We start from the raw sequence: 21,331 nt of genomic DNA on the forward strand, positions 1-21,331 counted from the left end.
CGGTGTCCAGGGGCTGCTCATGTGAGTCTGGGGGGTCTGGCCATCTGTCTTATCATCTGCTGTAACATGATCACAGCACTCACCAATAAGACACACTTTGTCAATTGCATCACCAAGGAATTGTAAGAACTGGAATCGTTGGGATTGGTTAATATGGACTACTGTTAGTACTCTAACGAACACATCGTTTGTTCAGTGTATTAATTTTAGTTTAGCTACTTTTAGGATTGTTTCTGAACCATGCTTCTTTTTCTACTAACAGAGAAGGGGAAGATGTGAGATAAAGAAAGTCATTATCTTGCTAATGAGTAAAAAAGCTTAACAGTAACTTGAGCCAGACGTAAATACACACGAGGCATCTGGTTCCTACATGTAACCAGTTGTAGTTGTGCAGGTATAAAAGGTTGTAAGCACCTACAATAAAGGTCCTTCATCCTTCCTTCTGCACCAGCATGGGAGTCTGCGCCTTTCTTGCCACACCAGCAAGGGAGCTCGGAGTCCTCTTGCCACAAAGGGGAGAGAAGGATAGGAGAGAAAAGATAGAGCAGAACAAAGAAAAAAGGGAAGAGAGGAGCTTGTAAGGGGGGAGAACAGAAGAGTGATTGATGAACAAGAGGGGAAAAGAAAGAGGGCAGAATAGAAGAGAGGATACAGGTAGGAAGAACAGATCTAAGAAGGACAAGACAAAAAAAAGAGAGGGCAGGGACAACAGATGGGACAGCAAAACAGGGAAGGGCAGATTGAAGAAGAAAGGAAGGAATGGCGCAGAGAAAAGAGGAAGAAGTGTGCAGAAAAAAAGAAAGTAGAGGAGAAGAAGAGAGAAGGTCAGAGCAAACTGAGTTACTGAGTAAAGAAAAAAAGGAATGTGAAACATTTTTAAGTTCTACTAAGGTAAAATTCTTCTTAAGACAGATTTCTTTTTGCAGTGTTCGTATCCTAGACAATTTAGGAATATTCAGGAACGTTTTCAGTACGTTTTTGCAATGCCTGCTACTCTAAAATACCCAACAGGTATCAAGGGGGGATCAGTCCTTAAAGGCACTTAGAAAATCCCATTTTTTGTGTCTAACATCGACAAGTTTACCTTCATGAAGGAGTAGAGAGACTTCCTATATGTGAGCAGGAATTCTCTTCTGATATCCAGCATATCAATTTCGGAGCGGGACACCTTCACTCTGATCAGAGTGCTGTCATCTGTTCCCAGGCCCTAGAAAGCAAAGCAGCCCCGTGCAGCTAACACAGAACCTGCTGGGGAATCACCCACAGACACAAAGGTCTCAGTTCCCAGTCTTGTGCAGGAGTTGCTCTTAATTAGAGCATTTTTGCATTAATGGAGCAATCCATTAGCAGCAGCTTGCTCCTGAGTATGACTATTACCCTGATGTGCAGAAAAGCCTGATCTTTCCTAGGAAAGCCAGCTTCAGTCAGGAAGCTGCAGCTTCCATCTCATGATTGCCAAGAAGCTGCTGACTCGAGCATGAAAATGCAAGAAAGAAGCAAGGGATCTTACTTCACAATCTCTTTACCTTCATGGATTTATACAGTCTTTCAGCAAAGCACAAAAGGGTTGTTTCGCATGCACTTTACTGTTAGGAGAGACAAGAACAAAGGAATTAAGGTCAGTAAAAGCAGGAGGTTTTCCACACCGCTGCAGCACTTTCTTGGTGCAGGTGTTTTTTCTGTCAAGATGCAACTCCAGGTTAACAAAAAGCAGCTGCAGTGCAGGCATCCAGTCAGTGATGTGCTGTGAGCTGATGTCTCTGTACCTGGCGCACAGCAGTATTTGCATGAAGGCTTTCATGCCTTGTGACAGCAAACCTCTCCTGCCAAAGCACCCTATGGCCAAGCACACTGTACTATAAAGCACAATGCTTTCTCACCTGATTGGGTCTGTAAAGCATAGAATCATACAATGGTTTGGGTTGGAAGAGACCCCTAAGATCACCTAGTTCCAACCCCCTGCAATAGGCAGGGACACCTCCCTCTACACCAGGGTGCTCCAAGTCCCACCCAGCCTGGCTTTGTGCCCATAAACAAAGACAAACCATGTCTGCCTCCTGAAACTACGTAACAGCCACTCAAGGGAAGACACAGCACCTCTCATCATTTCATTACTTTGTAGACAACGTCTAAAAGCAGAGCACTCACCCACAGCCAGCAAAGCACCTTCCAGGTCTCCTGACATCTCAGATTTAATGAGATGTCTGTTATGTCTTTGTCAGCAATGCCCCTGTACCATGAAAAACTAGTGGGAAGAGTCCATGGAGAAAGTCAGAGAGATTCAAAGGACCACTTTGCAACAACAAGCTCCTCATATACTGCATGAACATTCTATCATTCCTGCAGCACTGTCAGCTAAATCAGGATCATCCCAGAGAAATAATTCATTTTCATTGCTAGCAGACTTGCTAATTGGCCTACCACAGCTAGTACAATTTTCAAGACCTGCTACTTTGTGCTGCCAATCAAGTTTCTTAGCTCCTCTCTCCCCTGTCCCAATGGCAGTCACACTTCATGATCTCTGCTTTCCATGCTGGAGCAGCAGCCAATTGTACTTAGGTTTCTGAAGTCTCTTTCAGTCTCAGGAGGGAATAAAACAGCCCGAAAGGAATGGATGCAATGGGGCTCTCCCTAGGACCTGCTCCCTCAGAAGAGTTCACATCTACTGAACAGCTACAGAGCTCCTGCAAAAGCACCAAGCACAAACTAGGAAGGAAAGAAAAACTCAGGACACTGTGGAGAGGTCCTACATCTCTGTAGGTGATACCTGTTCCATGTACAGAGGACGGACATAAACTGCACCTCATCTGTTTCCCACTTCTTCTCCCCCGCTTTGTACAGGCACTTACAGACATTACAGATGACAAAGTAAGGCTCATGGAGAAGACTGGGCATACAGGAGATCTTTAATTCCTCACAGCTAGAGCACTGCTGGCCCTTACTTGTCTAGATCATGGATATTTTCCAACAAGCACCAATCAGACACAGCAACCCACAACCAAAATGTCACTGCCCCTGCCAAGTAACCAGCCTGTCTAGACACCTCTCATTAGAGTCGAGCAAACAAGACTAGAACCATTAGTCCCATTTCACAGATTGGCTTCTCTTCACCATGCATCACATGCACAAGAAGAGATTGGGAAGCAAATTACTTCATGTTACACACCTGAACATCCTGCTGAGCAAAGGCATCATCCACATACATTCCCTCATTTCTGTTTCCCTGCAAAGACACAAGGATAGAAGACTCAGTTCACCACAGTTTCTACTGGAAATAACTCCTGAGAATTCCCCATTGAGGAACAGCTGCTGGAGATGGATAATGGAGTCTGTCAAGGGAACACGAGCTTACAAACAGCGAAACACAGCTCAGGTGTGCTTTGGGCTTCCTTCTGAAATGAGCAGCAACCCACTTTACTGGGACATTTAAAAAAGGGCCCATGGCATTCATGCACACCCAGAGTCGGAGTCCCCTCCCCACAGAAGCTGGGTTTGAGGAGCAGGCCATGGGACACTCAGAATGAGAAAAAGACAGCCTGGAGCTCCTCACCACTGAGTGCAGAGTTGTGCCCACAGCTTTGAAGATTCACCCCCTTCTCCCCTCAGCATGGCTCACCGTTGCAAGGGACACTAGGAGCCTTCGAAACATGAAAGATGTGTCAGATACATTGTCATCCTCAAGGGAGCAGCCAGATTCTAGCAAGAACACACACATAGCATCTGTTACGAGCAAGGCCACCACCTGGGTGCTGCCCACAACATTTGCCAGCCATAACCTAGCTAGGTACAGAACTGGGCCCAGGGCTCTCAGCATCACTGCAGCACTCCAGCCATCATCATTAGTGCTACAGCCTCCAATTAAGAAACACGGACAGTAAGAAACTGGCAAGAGAGCCACACGTCCCGCTGACAGACAGAATGCTCCTCCCCATTTTATTTACACCAATTTAGTTGCTGGTGAAATTCTAGTCTAGTTTCTCTCTGGACAAACAGCAACACCCAGGTTGGCCAGTGTGTCACACCTAAAAGCTCCCCAGACTCCTTCCTCTTCACGTCTGTGTGCACACAAACTGACTGTCAGACAGCAGGGCAAGGCCTGGCCTTTTGCTCTACTTACAAAGCTTGTAGTTCTCATCAACACGACCAATCTCTTCATTGGTGTGAGAAGCCACAATTTCAATCAGGCAACCTTCATCTGTTCCCGCTCCCTAGGGAATCGCCAAGGCAAGATTTAAGATACCAACAACTGCTCATGACGTGCAACCAGCTTTCTTTAAGACTTAATAATAAATAAGAAGACATACATAACAAAGCAGTAAGTCCTTGGACAGAACTTAAGCAATATGACAGGAAGATTTCCAAACCTTCACCGCCCTCCTTAGTTCGTGCATGTCATACGTTGTAATGGAAGTCATTATCCTAATGATCACCCTCTCAAAATTCCCACTCAGCTGAAGACTTCAAGACATCAATCAAATCCTAGAAGGCCAAGAGAGGAGAAGGGAATTGGCAGAAGGTACAGCCTTCGAGGACAGAAGGAATTGAGCTGTTCACCACTTCTCTTCAGGCTCCAACCCTCCTTGCATCAACAAATGTTCCGAACTGAACAAGAACAAAATGACCTTGGTCAGATAAAGTCTCTGCCAACCTTTCTCTTATGGAGATTGGGTCATTTTTCGCTTTTCACCCAAGTGACATAACCACGTTCACACATCTCTGCAGACAACCTACCCTGCCAGTAGTGCTCTTATAGGTGATCAGAACTTGCTGACATTGGGAAACATTTAGTTTGGTCAAGATGTCGATGATGGCATCTTCATCTGTGCCTGCAAGAAACAAATGGGAGCTAGTCAGGCTGTCTGCACAAGAATCAGAAGTGCCCTCTGGTCTTGTACCACCTCCAGTCCCCTACACAGCCAGCTCTTAACAGCCCCAGGACTACATCTATGCACACAAAGCTGCCAGGACCCATACCACCAGAGCAGCTGCATTTCGGGACATGAAAGGGCAGTTCTGTTTCAACTTTCCAACAATTTTTAGGGCAGCTGTGCAGCAGAGCAATGCAAGCAGCTACGCTTCCCTCTAACAAACCACCAGAGCAGCCATTCCCAGTGCTGGGGAAAAAATAAAAGTTGACCCGTGGAGGGAGGGAGATCAACTTAGCAAAGCCCTTCATGGCCTTCCTGAGTGCCTGCGCTTTTTGCTCAGCGCTGAAACTTGAGACCCCCTTGATTGTTGCCTAAGGACACAGGAAAAGGATTTAGCAAAGGCAGACTCGCACCAATGCACACATAGAGTTGAAATGAAAAAAACAAACAAACATAAAAGATGAACACAGAGAGAGTAAAACACAGCATCACTTGTGTGGGTGGAATCAGGCTTCTGTCTCATGCAGCAGCCTATTCTAGTGGGATTTCCCAGGCACATCAGAAAGAAGCCACAGGGGAACAATTACATGGAGAACATATCTCCACATTGCTGCCCATGGAGTATCTGGTTTCCAGTGAAACAAAAGCTGGACCACCTGGCATCTGTGTTCAGTCCCACCACTAGGCTCTCTTCCTAGCAGTTCTCCATGCCAATCATAAAGCAGTGTGCTCCCATCACAGCCATAGTCCTGACTTGTAGCAGTAAGGACCATATTCTGCACCATTACCTTTGCTCTGCTCGGCACTGGTGAGGTTGCACCTGGAGAACAGCGTCCAGGTCTGGGCTCCCAGTACAAGAGACAGCTGGACATACTGGAAAGAGTCCATTGGAGGGCTACCAAGATGGTGAAGGGACTGGAACACCTCTTCTATGACAAGAGGCTGAGAGAGAGGGGGTTGCTCAGCCTGGAGAAGGGCAGCTCAGGAGGATCCCACCTGCAGCCATCAATCCCTGCAGGGAGGGGCAGAGAGGACGGAGCCAGGCTGCATCCAGTGGTGCCCAGTGCCAGGACCAAAGGTTGCCACCGAAGATCAGGAGCACTCCTGCACTGTAAGCGCTGCAGCACTGGCACAGGCACCCACAAAAGTTGCGGTGTCTCCTCTCGGAGATCTCCAAACCCATCTGGACATGGTCCTGGGCACCAGTTCTGGTGGCCCTGTTGGAGCAGGGCTGGATCAGATGGATCCAGAGGTCCCTTCCAACATCAGCCATCCTGTGCTTCCACAACGCACCACGACATGCCATGTTTGGCTCAAAATGGCCATTCACGAACAGGTTTCTCCTGCCTCCTGCTCAGTGCCATCTCTGTCGGATCTGCCTTCTATGATCCACATCTGTTCCAACAAAGATCAACAGCAAAACAGTGCTGACCTTCATGGAGCCTGGGCTTTGGAAAACAGGCACAGGAATAACCATTGCATGGGTGGAACCCTGTGAGTAGAACCAGGAGGGAATAGTATGCCCAGAGAGTTTATCTGGAAAAATACTTTCTCTGTGAACTAACGTTCAGTTGGATTTTCCATTCACTCTCAAGCAGGAAAAGCATATGTGTGTGGGGCATTGTCCTCTATAGGAGACAACAGAAAGAAGTTACAAATTTACCACTCATAAAAAGACAGACAGTGCTCTTCCTGCTCCACCTACACTCCCTACATTTACCTGATCGGAGCAAATGCCTGACAGCGTAGTACAGCAAAACAAGCACACTCACCATCATTCGAGTTTTTGGTCAATCTCTTATCGTTCAGGTCCACCAGCAGCTGGCAACTGCAATAAAAACCAGAGAGAGCATTAGTTTTCTAGCAAACAGTTCTTAGAACGTACCACCCCTGCCATTTCATGGTGCTGGTGAAAAGATTGTGACTGCAAAGCACGACAATAAGCAGGAAGCAGGGCTATTAAATAACAGACTGTAGCACAAAAGAAAGGTCAGTGCAAGAGGGAGGGAGGCAGAAGTGTTCTGAGTGCAAAAGAGCTGGCAGAAAGATAACCAAATGCAGAGCCATCTGTCTGTGCTGCGGCCAGACTGACTGCGGCCGCCTCACAGTGCCTTTGTGCTGCCTCCAGTCACTGCCCCTCAGTCAGCGCCATCCCCTCCATCTCTGTTAAAGCAGAAGACACACACACCTCCACACAGCTACAAACACGTGGAGATGTTTCCTGGTACCACCTGAGGAGCCCATGTCCGCACACTGCCTTCACCATCCCCATCACCCCAGTCCCCAGTCCTGCCCTTACTGGTGCTCTGCAGTGAACAGCAATCCAACATACAGCGGCCCCGCGGAATCATAGAATCACTCAGGTTGGAAAAGACCTTCAAGATCATTGAGTCCAACCTCGACCTAAACACACCCTAACTCTAACGACCTTCACAGAATCACAGAATGGCCAGGGTTGGAAGGGACCTCAAGGATCACTAATCTCCAACCCCCTGTCACACGCAGGACCACCAACTTCCACATTTAATACCAGCCCAGGCTGCCCAGGGCTACATCCAGTCTGGCCTTGAACAGCTCCAGGGATGGACTGGACATCCACAGCCTCTCTGGGCAGCCCGGTCCAGCACCTCTCCACTCTCTCTGTAAAGAACTTGCCCCTGACATCCAACCTCAATCTTCCCTCCCTCAACTTCAAACCATTTCCCCTTGTCCTGCTTTATCTACCCTTTCAAAGAGTTGACTCCGCTCCTGTTTGTAAGCTCCCTTTAGGTACTGAAGGCTGCAATGAGCTCACCCTGTAGCCTTCTTTTCTCCAGGCTGAACAAGCCCAGCTCCCTCAGCCTGACTTCGTAGGGGAGCTGCTCCAGTCCCCTGATCATCTTTGTGGCTCTCCTCTGGACACTCTCCAACAGCTCTCTGTCTTTCCTGTATTGGAGGCCCCAGACCTGAATGCAGTACTCCAGATGGGGCCTCACAAGAGCAGAGTACAGGGGGACGATCAACTCCCTGTCCCTGCTGGCCACCTCTCTTTTGATGGAGCCCAGGATTCTATTTGCTTTCCCAGCTGCAGGAGCACACTGCTGGCTCATGTTAAGCTTTTCATCCATCAAGACCCCCAGGTCCCTCTCTGCAGGGCTGCTCTTAAGGACTGCTCCTTCCAGTCTGTTCCCTCCTCTAAATCACGTCCCTGAGCAGCACATACAGACAGTTTTGAAACATATCAGGGATGGTTACTCAACCACCTCCCTGGGCAGCCCATTCCAGTGCTTAACAACATTTTCTGTATAGAAGTTTGTCCCGATATCCAACCTAAACTCATCCCACGTCTGCGTGTTATGTGGAACCCCAAAGATGTGGCAGTGGGGTCTTGCTTCTGGGCTGCTTCTCAAAAGAAACCAGTGCACGGTGTCGGGAGCGGAGGAGGAAGCAGCTGATCCTGCCACTCATGCTGCCATTGCGCGCCCCTCCCCAAGACTCCCACACCTTCCTCTCCCCAGCCCCGCTCGGCTCCTCGCGGGCTGCAGACGCTGCTGAGGCTCTCGCACTGCACGGCTGTCATCTTCTTCTCGTGCTGCCGGACCGCTCTCTGCAGGGCTGCGCTGAGTTCCTGCTGTTGCAGCCAGAACCGCAGCTCCCGTGCTGACGGATGGAGGAGCTTCGTGCCGGCACCCACAGCACGCGGTCCCCGGGCTGCCGGTGGCACGGCAGGATGCTCCACTCCCCACCTCCCATCGCCCCTCAGCTACGGCATCTGCCTATAATCTGCCTAAGGATACGAGGACCCTGCAGAGGGTTCTGGACCGGCCGATCGATGGCTGATGCCAACGGCACGAGGTTCAACGCCACCAAATGCCGGGTCCCGCACTTCGGTCACAACGACCGCAGGCATCGCCGCGGGCAGCCGGGCCGGGGCCACCGGAACGCGCGCGGTGATGACGCAATGACGACGCGACCGCGGGCGGAAAGGACCCCGCGCGGAGCGCCCATCCCGTTCCGCAGGACGACCAATGACAGCGCGGCGGAGGCGGGGCCGAGCGCGGGCTCTCCGCCAATGGCAACTGCGGCCGCGGGGCCGCCGCGATGGCGCCGGAGCACTAGCGGAGCCGCAGGGCTCCGTGCGGGGAAAGCAGTGCTCCGCTGCCCCGCGTCCCCGCCGCCGCCGGCCCCGTGCCTCGGGGACGCCGGGCGGTCAGGGGAAGGCGGCGCGGGGGCCCGTTCGTCCCCCGTCGGCACCGAGCCGTCCTCCGGAGTCGCCGTTCGGACGGGAGCCGGTTGGGAACGCGGTCATTTCTCTGTTTGTTGCTATGTGCGTTCATTGAATAAATGTTCAATGTTCGTTTCGTCTGCCCGCGGTCATTTCTGCAGCTCCAGTAACCCACCCCGTCCCCGTGCCAACCGCTGGGTAAGGACGGGACGGCGCAAACGGCCGTGTCGTAGGACTGCGACCGCCGGCCCCGTTTCTCCCCCCCAGATCCCCTCCCCTCTTCAGCACCGAGTGGGAAATGGCTTGGGTGGGATTCTGAGAGAGCTGGAGCGGCTCCACCTGCAGAAGAGGAGGCTCGGGGGGATCCCGGGCACGGCCATCAGTCCCTGCAGGGAAGTGCAGAGAGGTCGGAGCCAGGTTGCACCCGGCGGTGCCCAACAGCAGGACCGGAGGCTCACGCTGCAGCACAGCAGGTTTCCCCGCAGAGCTGTCACCGCCGCGCTGCTTCCCCCTGCTTGCACTAGGAGGCTGCACAGCCCGTGCAGACAGTGCACACCCAGAGGTGCCCGTCCCATGCAGCACGTCCAGCAGCTGGGGGATGTTGAGGTGGTTGCAGTGAGCCAAGAGCTGCAGCTCCTCCAGCTCAGGTTTCCTTGTATGTCACCACTGAACCCCCAGCTCGGGTCAGCGCCGTTGGATATTTTTGCCAGTGATCACGATGCAGGAGATGAGTGCATCCTTGTGAAATCCAGCGTGCGTGCTAAAGGACGAGGTGCTGCTGGCACTCCTGAGGTTTTTAAGGGGCAGCAGAGAAAACTGGAGGGCTCAGGGCAGTAACTGGGGGCTCTTGAAGGGACTTTGAGGTGCTGTTCTTTGAGGTTCAGAATTGCGGTTTTTCCTCATGTTTCACACAAAAGGTGGCAGTTTGGCTCAGTACCTCGAGGTGGCAACAGGACCCCCAACAACAGAAACATCTGCTGCCCAGAGTTCCATGTACGGCTGTGGGAAAGATGGAGGATGGAATAAACATAGAACAGGCACAGGAGATTATCACGTGAAATTCAGCATTGGCACCAAGCTTCCCCCAGAAGCTCTTTGCAGGCAGCTCAGTCATCGTGTTTTATTCTCTCCTCACCTCGGTCCCGAAGTATTTTCCTCATCTGCCAGCAGGTGTTACCTCCGACCTTGTCACTGGACAGTGCTTCAACAGCACCAAGTTGCCTCTGTGGCCCTCATTCACCTCACTGCGTTACCACTCAAGTGTTATTCTCATTAAACTACATTCTTTCTTTCCTCCTCCAAATAAAATATTTGTCAGACTAGAGAAATAGAAGGTTGAATCTGGGACACCCACAGTCTGCAAAATAGTCTGCATGAGGAAACAATGCTGAAGGCTGAGAGAGGTCTGTGCCAAGGACTGCATCTGCAAGCCACAAGAGAAGTATCACCCTGAAGCCCTTCTCCTCTGAAACAGAAGGGAACACCTTAGAAAAACAGGGCACACTTCATAAGCTCAAAATCCAACATGTCAAGCTGGCAAGAGAGGACTCTGAACTTCCATCCTTTACACTTCCCTCCACAGTGGGGTCCATCACGCAGAGCTGAGTAGGAACTTACCGGCATTGGCAGGGCCCTTGCAGCACTCCTTCTGATAGTTAGGATAAAATCATAAAGAAATCATAACAGAAGTTCTCTGTGAAAACTACATGTAACGTTGTTCCTTCTACAAGTGAACAAGCCCAATACATGCTAGTAAAAATTCCTGCATAAAAAAAAAAAAAAAAAAAACAAAAAAAACCAAAGATGGCACAGCAGGACAGAAACAGGTAGTGTGCATGTTTAAAGGCATTTCAGAGCCTAACAGTTCTTGCTGCAGCACACATGACTTGTGTTAAAAGCTGAACAGTCACAAGAATACCTGTTTCCATCAGGTACCTGCCATCATCCAGAACAGCCAGACTTCTGAGGTCACCTGGCCCAAACATTCCTTTTGCTCAGCACTTTATTCCTGCAAGAGAGATTTGATCACGGCATGTGCGTCAGTCTTCAAACACCCCATCCTAGCAGCAAGGAGCAAGGAGTGGCACTAATACTTCTTCACTGGTGGGAATCTCAACAGAAGGTGTTGCGCTAAAGTTGTGACTTTATATGACTGTTACCTTGTACTTTTTTCTTTTAGTCTCTCTCATCATGAAGATCTGAGGATGACCAAAGCCTGTTGCCATGAGCTTTGCTGAACCCATCAATATTGTGGCTTAGAGGTATTAAACCAGCACATGGCATAGGAGAACTCTGTAACCTAAGTGCCAAGGGAAGAAGAAGGGGAACTGTTTAAATTCATTACCTCCTGTAAACTGATAGTCATTGACTTCTTTGTCACACCCTACTCCTGTAAAGCAGGATAACAAGGATTTAACGATGTTTACAAATGTGGCAGAGATTGCTGTCTACAACCAAGCACACACAGCTGAGCACACTCTCCTGTCTCTATCCCAATTCTAGAAATACCCAGAAGAACTCAGTGTTCTCCTGCTTTCATTTACTTACATGAACTGTTTTAAAATGCATGTTGTTATAGGCCGGCACAAGCTTTAGTGCCTATAGCCACAGCTTGAGAGGCCAACACCAGCCCTGGCCTAAAAACACAGCCAGAGAGACTGGCACTGGCCGCAGGACCTGAAGCCACAGCCGGGGATGCTGACAGTGGCCACGGGGCTCACAGCCACAGCCACAGCCTGAGAGGTTGGCACAGGGCCCAAAGACTGAAGCCACAACCACAGAGAGGCCAGCACCAGCCCTGGGGCTTAAAGCTACATCCACAGCCAGACAGGCTGGCACCAGCCATAGGGCCACAGACTGAGAGCCCAGCACCGACACCAGTCCCTAAAGCCACAGCCAGGGATGCTGACAGCAACCATGGGGCTTAAAGCCACAGCTACAGCCCAGGAGGCTGACATCAGCCCTGGGGCCTAAAGCCACAGTCAGAGGCCAGCACCGGCCCTGGGGCATACTGATGTGCATTCCTGTTGCTTCCTACTAGTTCCCCCGGGGCTCCATTGACCACAATGAGGCCATATTGGTCTTTCCTGTTTTTTATTGGGCTGCACAAGAGTCATCCTCACTTCTGCATTATTTTACTTCAAATAACCCCACTGGGTGACCCTGGTGTTGGTTTCCTAAAATTTGGATCTGAGAGGCGTCCGTTTCCTTCACTTATGATGAAGGCACAGAAGTGATGCGGGCACTCGCTGAGATCACAGTCGTTGCTGGGGTGGGAGCGTTTGTGCCACAGCTGGTGAGCAGAGCTGGTGCTCTGGTGAGCGTGCTGCACGCAGAGACTGAGCTGTTATTGAGCCTTCCCTTTGACAGAAAACACCCTGTGAGAGCCCGTCAGAGTCAAAAGCACCGCTGCAGCGTGTGAGCTGACACAGCTCAGGCTGAGCAGTGACCAGGTGAGCTGGGTTTGGTGCTGGCTGGTTGCCAGGAGGTGTCTCAGCTGAAAAGCTGGGCTGGGCTGGATTTCCCAGCTCAAATGGTTGTATCCAGAGGAAACATGTTCTTGTTGAGATTCCATCCCACGATTTGATGTGGGCTTTTGAGGAGATGGAGAAGAGCACTTGCTGACACAAGCCATGGCAGTCAGACACGAGCTGGAGCCAGCATTGGGCAGCTCTTGCAGCCAGCTGATTTCCAGACATTGCCATCCTCAAGGGACTAAATTGCATGGCAGAAGAAAGCTGAAAAAATGCTTCTTCCTCATGATTTTTCACTTGTTGATAATTTCTGCAGGGTTCCTGTCCAAAAGGAGATTTCAGAGATCGAGGCAGTCTCAGGAAGAGTGAAGCCAGCTCTTTCCAAGAGCAGAGAAGTTCCTGTGGAGAGAGCCCTAAGAACTTCAGCTTCCTCTGACACAGCGGTCATGTCTCAGCAAGGAAATGACCGCAGTTCCAATTCCTGCTCTGTGAGAGGAAAGGTATGGCTGGATTTCTTTTGCTTGGCTCTTCTTCTTTTTTCTCATTTTTAAAGGAAGGGACAGAGCAGGGGGAACCCTACTTGTCCTTTGTGATCTCAGTAACTAGTTGAATTCTGTGCTCACTGCTGACAGCCTGGGCTAATGGCGTGGACATGACTCAGGCTGTATTTTCCCTTAGTGATAAATAATGTCCCAGCACTCTGATATTTCATCTCTGGCACAACCTGGAAGCTCTCTGCAAACCTTGGCTGCCCCTTCCTTCCAATGTTTTTTCATCTCTCTCTTCAGAAGCAGCATGGTGCAGTTCCCCATGTTTGGGAGCAGCAGCCAGCAGGCTGCCAGAGATCCAACAGCACCTTGCAGCACACAGAGGGATGCAATGGGGACAGACCGTCCTTACTGCCATACAAAAGTGAGTTTCTTCAGACCTCTGTCATGAAGGATGGAGAAATGAATTTTGAGTATTACTTCCGGGCGGGTGCAGTTCTGCAGGGGATGTCAAGCAACCATTGTGGAAGCATTAGAGATGCCAACAGTGGCAGTGGATGGCAGTAGCGAGACAGATGTCTGTGTATCAATAATGGTGCTTTAAGTTGAGTGAATTCCTTTTAGGGCCAAAGAATACCTTCCTCAACTTCTGCATCATTTGTTTGCTAGTGCACCTTTGCTCTGCAAAACGCAGAGCTGTCCAGGCAGACCAGGGTTCCTTTGCTGCCATCTGAGCAGGAATGAGAGCAGTAATGCTTTGTGTAAGCATGTTGCAGTTTAAACATCAGTTTCTGTTTCAGCTGTAGAACAGTGTCTTTTGGTTTTTGGGGGTGGACATGGGCTAACAGGGCAGTGCTGCTCCTGGTGTCTATGAAATCAACACACAATCTGTTGTTGTAGGGACAGAGCCTGCACATCCGTGGAATGGTGCTGGGCATGGGGGGAAACAGAAAGCCTCCCCAGGTAAGAAGCTCGTGAGCTGTGGTGTGGGTACCTGCCTCTAAATAGGGCTGCATGAAGGGCAGTGTGTGTGATGGAGGAGAGAAGAAAGGGCCCTGCAGCTCTGTGCTGACTGCAGAAGTGGCACACCACTGTAGCAGTGGAAAGGCCAATTGAAGAAACTATGCTTGAGGACCAGAAGTTTGTGGCTGATCGTGCTGAAGTCTTCCTCCAAGGAGATGCTCTTCATGATTTTGTTTTCTTTCCATCAGAAGCTGATGCCAGTGGCCTTCCTCTGAAGCGCAGCCATGCAGAAAGGCAGCAGAGGAGCACCAAGTGTGACATGGCACCCAAGAGAGGTACAGGCACACAACAGGCATCAGGGTTTAGTGCACTGCCTTTCTAGTTAGGCTTTCTGTCTGTCCCTTACTGGGTCTGTTGTTGTTGTGGTCATAATCACAGTGGCATTCCTGCACTGATTAGAAATGTGAATCCACAGTTCACCCGAGATCCGAAGATCCATGACCATGAATACTCCAGATGAGATGTCCTGTGGCCCATTTTGCAGACTGAAAGTAGCATTGGGCTCTTGTTAAATCTTGTTGCTTCTCCTTTCTTAACAGAGATTGGTGCTGAGCCAAATGGCAATATCTATGTGAAAGTGGTGCAGCAGGTCCGTTCTGAGAGAGCTTGTCACCAAACAGCAGCTGAAGCTCCTCTACGGGCTGGAGGGCTTCCTAGAAGAGCAGGTCCCAGCACAGGGGAAGACCTTCCCCTGCCATGTGCCCCCACTCCATCTCCAAGGCCCAGGCTGGATGTAAACGCAAGGGCTTGGAAGAAGGGAGACCAACAGCAGCGCAGCTGCCTGCCAGAAAGAGAGCAAGGGGTCAGAGCACAGACAGCGTGCCGGCTCCAGCAGCACAGCCTGGGCCTGCCGCAGCACGGAGCTCCAAGCAAAGAGGTGAGCAGGTGCTGTGGTACCACCATGCTGTGCTGCTTCCCTTTTCAAGCTGAGTTTGCTTAGGGTTTGCTTTGCTTTTTCCTTCTCTGTAGAGGGGAAATGGGTTGAAGGCTACGAAGTGCAAAGGCAGTGAGGTGCCAGAATGTGCAAGTCTATCTCTTTCCATTAGCGCCATGGTGGTCTTCTGCACATCCCACTGGAAATGTCATTCACTGGGAAGCTTCCTAGTCCAATTTCCTTTGTCTTTTTTCTCCCATCTGCTTTTATGGCAGATAAAATGTTTCTGCCATGTTTCTGCAGTTTTGCTGTTGACAAAACAAATTCATCTTTTTTCTTGCCTTATAGCAAGAAGACAGCGACGAAAAGAGAGGACCATGGAACTGAAGAATGCTTCCATGAGAGCTGCTGCTGCATGTGCAGAGGTGAGTCCTTGGTGAGCACAGACATGGCTCTTCTTGTTCTCAGGGCATCTGTCTGTCAGACATAAATGTGATTTCCCGAGGAAAGCAGTGTCCTATTTCTACATCACTTTGTTTCTTTCCAGTCCTCCACGATGAACAGACTCGACGAGATGATGCAGAAGCTGCAGCTGAAGGACTGAGAGGAAGAGCGTCAGAAGGCAGCGGCTGCAGTGCATGGTGTTACAGGGCAATGCTGTGAGTGCTGCCCAACTCGGCACTCCAACTTTGGATGTAGTCAATAAAAAACATTCACAATTAGAGACTGACAAGGAGCACACAGCCTGATTTGTCCAGTGGCACTCAGTAAGCTGCTGCACCACCTCCTCGTTATTAGTCTCGCAGCACTCACTCAGAACTCCCACAGCTCCATCAGCAAATGCTGCTGTCTATTGATGCAGCAGAGGCAGCAGTCCCTTGCACTGCCTACAAACAGACTGTCTGCAGAGCACGTGCAAAGAGCTGCACGTAACAAAGCCTGGCCATGAGCATGCTGAGTGAGAGAACAATGCCGTAGAGATTGTTGAGTTTCCCAGGGCAGCACTGAGTGGTTTTTGCTTTTATGATGAGTGTATAATGAGCGAAGTTCACCAAAAGGTGAGTGTTTTCTCAAAAAAAAATGACAGACTGTTGGTCCAGAGCAGCATCTCTGCAGCTTAGGACCACCAAGCTGCCATCCCAGCACTGTTCTGCTTACAGACAGCACTCCAGGTTCTCCTGATGTGGCACTCAGAAGGCATCCCTCTGTCGTGCAGATCCCCAGTGCCTGCCAGCCTGTCCCTGTTTCGGCTGGGAGGGCACTGTTTCCTCTGGAGCACCTGGTATGATGCTGTGTCCTGGTTCTATCAGTGCCCTCCTGCAGGCTGCTGTACAGAGCACAGTGCTGCAGAGCTGTGCTTCCTGGCCCTGCGCTCTCCAGCACTCTTGTGCGAGTTCTGCCTCTCCCAGGAATCTCCTGTTCCCAGGAACCTCCACTGCTCCCTTGCACACACATCTGTGTGCACATACGTGTGCAGAACCACACTCCCACATGCAAGGACTTCCCTGCACACATACTTGTGCATTCACACACATGCAAGCATACCCTTGCACAGCCCTGTGTGCACACTCCATCCACATGCATGCAAGTGTGTGCTAAGTCACACAGCCTTGTGCAAAGACCTTGATGCACACACCATGTTCATGCACACACGTGTGCAAACTCACCCCTTTACACACCAGCGTGCATGAAGACACGCATGAAGGTGCAGCTGCAGCCGTGCACACAGCCATGTGCACACACACAAAACTCATGTGAAAATACCCTCCACACACCCATGTGCAGTGCACACTCTGATGTTCAACACCACCTCTAAGATGATCACAGGGCTGGAGCACCTCCCCTGTGAAACGTTGAGGCAACTAGGCTTGTTCAGCTTGGAGAAGAGGGCAGCCGCAGGGCACAACCCCCTATACCCAGAATGCAAGTGAAGTGTAAAGAAAAGAAATTAACAACTACAGCCACTATTATCTCAGGACACACTGACCTCAGACACAGAGAGGTTTTAAGTGAAATCCCTATTTTCATGAATGAAATATCTCAAGCTTCCTGTGCCCTCCCTGAAGTATTACCTCTAATGGCACTTTTCTGTTTTTTCTTTTGCTTTGCATGATTGAGTTTTTACTCAGCCAGGGCTTATAAACGATGTTACTGCTGTCCCAGTGCATCAGCTGCACTGCCTTGAACTTAATTTACTATCCAATACCTAGTGATATAAACAAAGTCAAAAACACAGAAGAGTTGCAGGAACAAACCAGCTACAGTGCTTGATAGAAAGAGAAGAAGGAGGGACTGAGATTACATTCTTTAGTGAAACCCTAGAACTTAAACAAAGGTATCAACTGCAGACAAAAGCAAGAGCTGACAGAGCTTTAAATTAACCAAGACAGAAAAAGGACTCAATCTAGTAAATAACCATAAAAACACTCACCCCCTTCTGAGGAACAGGGCACACAAAACACCACACAGGAACATACCAACAAGCACAGCCCATTCCCTGGCTGCAGGCAGCCCTTAAATGAGGTTAGGGGAGGCGGGGTGGTGGAACCAGGCTCCACCTTTTGATCGTGCAAATAAATTGTTTCCACCTGTTTGCTAGAGCAGAACAAGGTTTACTGACAATCAAAGCCTGTGTAGTAAAAAAAGAGTGTTTTTTTTTTTTTTCTCAGTTGTGTTTTCTGACTCCGGTTTGAAGCTGGTTGACCTTAAGTGTCTTGCAAATGACAGCTGGAAGCAGATACAGACAGCAGGCGCAGCACCCTGCAATCTCCAGCTTAGTGACAGCAGCCATGGAGGCCTTTGGGCTCTGCAGGGTCCAAGTGTGGAGTATTACACACAGGAACAGCTGAGCATCAAGATGAAGGCAGAGCTAGAGAGCTCCTAGTGTGATACTTGTGTTGTGCTGCTGTTGTAGTTTCATGTCCTAAATGCAGTGCATGCATTCATTCCCTGTGTTTGGATTTTTTTTTTTTTCTGCCAGCTCTTTTGCACTCCACAAACAGCAAGTATGAGCCACTACGTTGGCTCAGTTGCTCATGTTGCAGTTTCTTGAGATATTCAGTGAACTGAGCTCCTCCTCCTCACCTTCTGCTATCATTTACCTCCAAAGCCTCCGTGTTTGTCTATAAGCTGCTGTCCTGTGCCAGCATGGCAGAAATTAACTCAGCAAAAGCTGGGAAGTGTTGTGCTTTAAATGAACCATGTAAGTTCTTGGTGAAGTTCAGAGCAAATAGGTGTGCTCTTCTAGTGCTACAAATGAATAGATTGGCTTGGCTGCCTCTTAAGTTGAGCGCACACTTTCCATTGTGTAAAAATCTCTACTTTGTTTTGCAGCTTTCTATAAAACACTTGGCTTTGTTAATTCTAGGACAGCCTTCATCAGCCTGTGATTCTATCGGACAACCATCTTTGCAGAGATCTTGCTTGTGAGGACATCCGGATGTGGCTGTCTGATAATAAACATTCTGTTACCATGCAAACATTCTTATCTTTTTTATATAGGAAAACATGGATAATTCCCTACCTAACTGGGAGAAGTTACTTTTGCTATTTGAGGCTTGGAAGCCCATTCAATGTTAGGCTTGTGATAGTGTTTTCTAAACCATGTGTACTGTAAGATGCAAGAAATGTAAAGGAAATTTAACAGCCATTGTTTTTCTTTCAGCATTTGAAAGAGGCTGAGCTTGAGGTCCATACTCTTGGAAGAGAGTCCTTAGGGGTTATGGAAAGATTGTGTAGGATCTGCACAGGAGAGTGTAATTTCTCTTGGGTTGGTCTAGAATGTGGTGTGATCCCTGGGAACCAAGCAGCACAAGGAATGTTACTGCTGTCCCAGTGCATCAGCTGCACTGCCTTGAACTTAATTTGCTATCCAATACCTAGTGATATAAACAAAGCCAAAACTGGAGCCCTATGGTACAGGAAAAAAAAAAAAAAACTCTAACCTATAACATACCTATGACTCTTCAGAGTCAGGGGGAAGTTGTTCACAGAGGGAGCTGAGGCCCTGACACTGCTGCCCAGAGAGGCCGTGGGTGCTCCATCTCTGCAGGTGCACTCGACTCAGCTCCCATTGCAATGAATGGAGACAAAGGGAGGGACGTGGCTGATGACACTCAAACGTGGTGGCACCGCAGGGCTGTGGTGCTTTCACTTTGGAAAGCCACCAAACATCCACCTGCTCACTGTCTCCCTTCACACATCTGGCTGTCACAGAAGCACAGGGGCTGGAAGAGACCTCTGGAGATGACCTCAGTACAACCTCCCCCCAGAGCAGCTTTCCTGCAGCAGTTGCACAAGAGAGCCTGCCTTGAGCTGGGGAGCTCAGAACTGACCCAGTGCTTTCTGCGGCCCTTGATAGCCTCCCAGGGCCACCAGTACTGCCCAGTGCCCCCACATCAACACACCCGATGCTCAGCACGTGACCATCTCATTCTCCAGGCACAAAACGAGGCGACAGAGGCATTGGCAGCAGCAGTGGTGATGGAAGACCATCAGTGAGGAGGAGCTGGAGGAGCTGCAGTTCTTGGCTCTCTGCAACCATCCCAACATCCCCCAGCTGCTGGACGCACTGTATGGGACGGGCACCTCCGGGTGTGCACTTGTCTGGAGGGGCTGTGTAGCCTACCTAGCTCAAACAGGGGGAAGCAGCATGGCGGTGGCAGCACTGCGGGGAAACCTGCTGCGCTGCAGTGTGTGCCCAGTGCCTCCAGTCCTGCTGTTGGGCACCGCCGGGTGCAACCTGGCTCCGACCTCTCTGGTTTGCTCATTATGGTATAAAGATTTGTTCGGATTTAATCAAGCACAGAATTTGGATAGAAGTGTGACTGTGGTCATCTGAAGGCTTCGTTGGCTGTCAGAGGGCTCCACTGATCATCAGATATCTTCACTGACCGGCAGAGGGCTTCACTAATCAACAGAGGGTGTCATCGATCATCAGAAAGGAGATTTGAGGTGCCTAAGGGAGGGGATTTGGGGACTTCATGTTGGGTAACGATGGAGGGGAACTGGGACTGAGGGAAGAGGGCTGAAGCAGATCCAAGTGAGGGGCAATTGGCTGTGATAAGGGAGGGAGTAAAAGGAGAGTGACCTGGAGACGTCATGGCCATGGAGGTGGCCACGGGTGCAGGACGTGAGGTGCGGGGCACGGAGCTGGGGACCACTTCCAGCACTTAAGGGTTGGCCTCTGCCAGGCAGGGATAGATATGAGCAGTTCCTGCTGAGCATGGGGACGAGGACACAGACACACAGAGTGTGGCTTTGTTGAGGTCTTTATTGATCATTGGAGGATGTCAGTGATCATCAGGGTCTTCATTCTTCTTCAGAGGACTCCACTGGTCAGCAGAGGATGTCAAAAGGTGTCACAGACCATGGAGAAGCCTTGTCCCTGCAGGGTTTGTGCCCCAGGAGTTTGGGCAGGAGAGGGGCTGGCAGCAGCCCAGGACAGGATGTGGGTCCCCTGGGGGCAGCAGCCACAGCCCCTGTCCCATCTGCACAGTGACCCTGGGCCATCCCTAGGACACCTCGAGACCCTCCTCTTCTGCACAGCTGTCCAAAGCATGAGGGAAGGTCTGGGGGTGGCAGTGGTCCCCCTGGAACAAGGCATGGAAGGTGCCCTCCATCCCATCCATCCCCAGGCCCTGACGCCCAGTGCTCAGGGCTCCAGAGAGCCCCAGGGTCCCTCAGTGTCCCTGTTCCAGTTCCACCCTTATTGTAACAGACTTCTTCCTTATGTCCAATCTAAAGACTCTGTCCCTTGCTTTTTGCAGCCCCCCTTGAGATACTGAAGGCCACCCTTAGGAGGTCTCCCTAGAGCCTTCTCTTTTGCTGGCTGCCAAATTCGATGCATATCAGGAAATGCTTCATAAAGACAAAGCAGTTGAATGTCTTTAACCTCAACAAAATAATTCAGTCAGATGGACTCTGCTATAGAAAGCAGATGTCAAATGTGGCTTTTCTCCATTGAAAACTGATGTCTGGCAACTTGGAAACTAATGTATACATGTATAGAGATTTTTTTCCATTCCAATTTTAACAGTAAACTGAGACTATAATTTGAATTCATGATGAAATGCTAAAAATGTGTACTCTTATTTTCTGCCAGTACTTGGCTGATGGAGTTTTTGGCCGTTCTGTGGCATTGTAATGCAATCAGCATGGAAGCATTGTTTGTCATTGTGGATTTTGAGTAAGATTTTTCACCCTCTGCTCATGATGGGTAAGAGTTCACTACCCTTCATGCTTGTTTCTCTTTTCTAATTGTTCTTACGATGCCTTATAGGGTGAGACAGATTTTCTTAAAATAACATCTAAGGTTTAAATTCTCATACACAGTTCAGTGCAGCTGGGGATCTTAAGTATGAAAATGAACAGACTGAAGAAACAGCACATATGAATAGATA

At 49.8% G+C, this 21,331-nt stretch overlaps 1 protein-coding gene across 4 annotated transcripts; it reads left to right on the top strand.

Annotated features, from left to right (window-relative positions):
* Positions 1-10,867: 10,867 nt before the first annotated feature.
* LOC116237737 (uncharacterized) lies at positions 10,868-17,333 on the top strand. Of its 4 annotated transcripts, XM_031607091.2 has the most exons (7): positions 10,868-13,045; positions 13,334-13,457; positions 13,934-13,996; positions 14,245-14,331; positions 14,596-14,933; positions 15,279-15,355; positions 15,478-17,333. In XM_031607091.2, the coding sequence occupies exons 1-6, from the start codon at positions 12,818-12,820 to the stop codon at positions 15,315-15,317; spliced, it is 879 nt and encodes a 292-aa protein (XP_031462951.2). In that variant the 5' UTR covers positions 10,868-12,817; the 3' UTR covers positions 15,318-15,355; positions 15,478-17,333. The 4 variants fall into 4 exon arrangements, with proteins under 4 accessions (XP_031462951.2, XP_090007116.1, XP_090007115.1 ...); XM_090150990.1 differs by lacking the exon at positions 14,596-14,933; XM_090150989.1 differs by lacking the exons at positions 15,279-15,355; positions 15,478-17,333 and having other exon boundaries at positions 10,868-12,524; positions 12,862-13,045; positions 14,596-15,272.
* Positions 17,334-21,331: the final 3,998 nt, after the last annotated feature.

This window comes from Phasianus colchicus, chromosome 15 (genome assembly GCF_987193195.1).
Source record: "Phasianus colchicus chromosome 15, bPhaCol1.hap1.1, whole genome shotgun sequence".
Lineage (NCBI taxonomy): Eukaryota > Metazoa > Chordata > Aves > Galliformes > Phasianidae > Phasianus > Phasianus colchicus.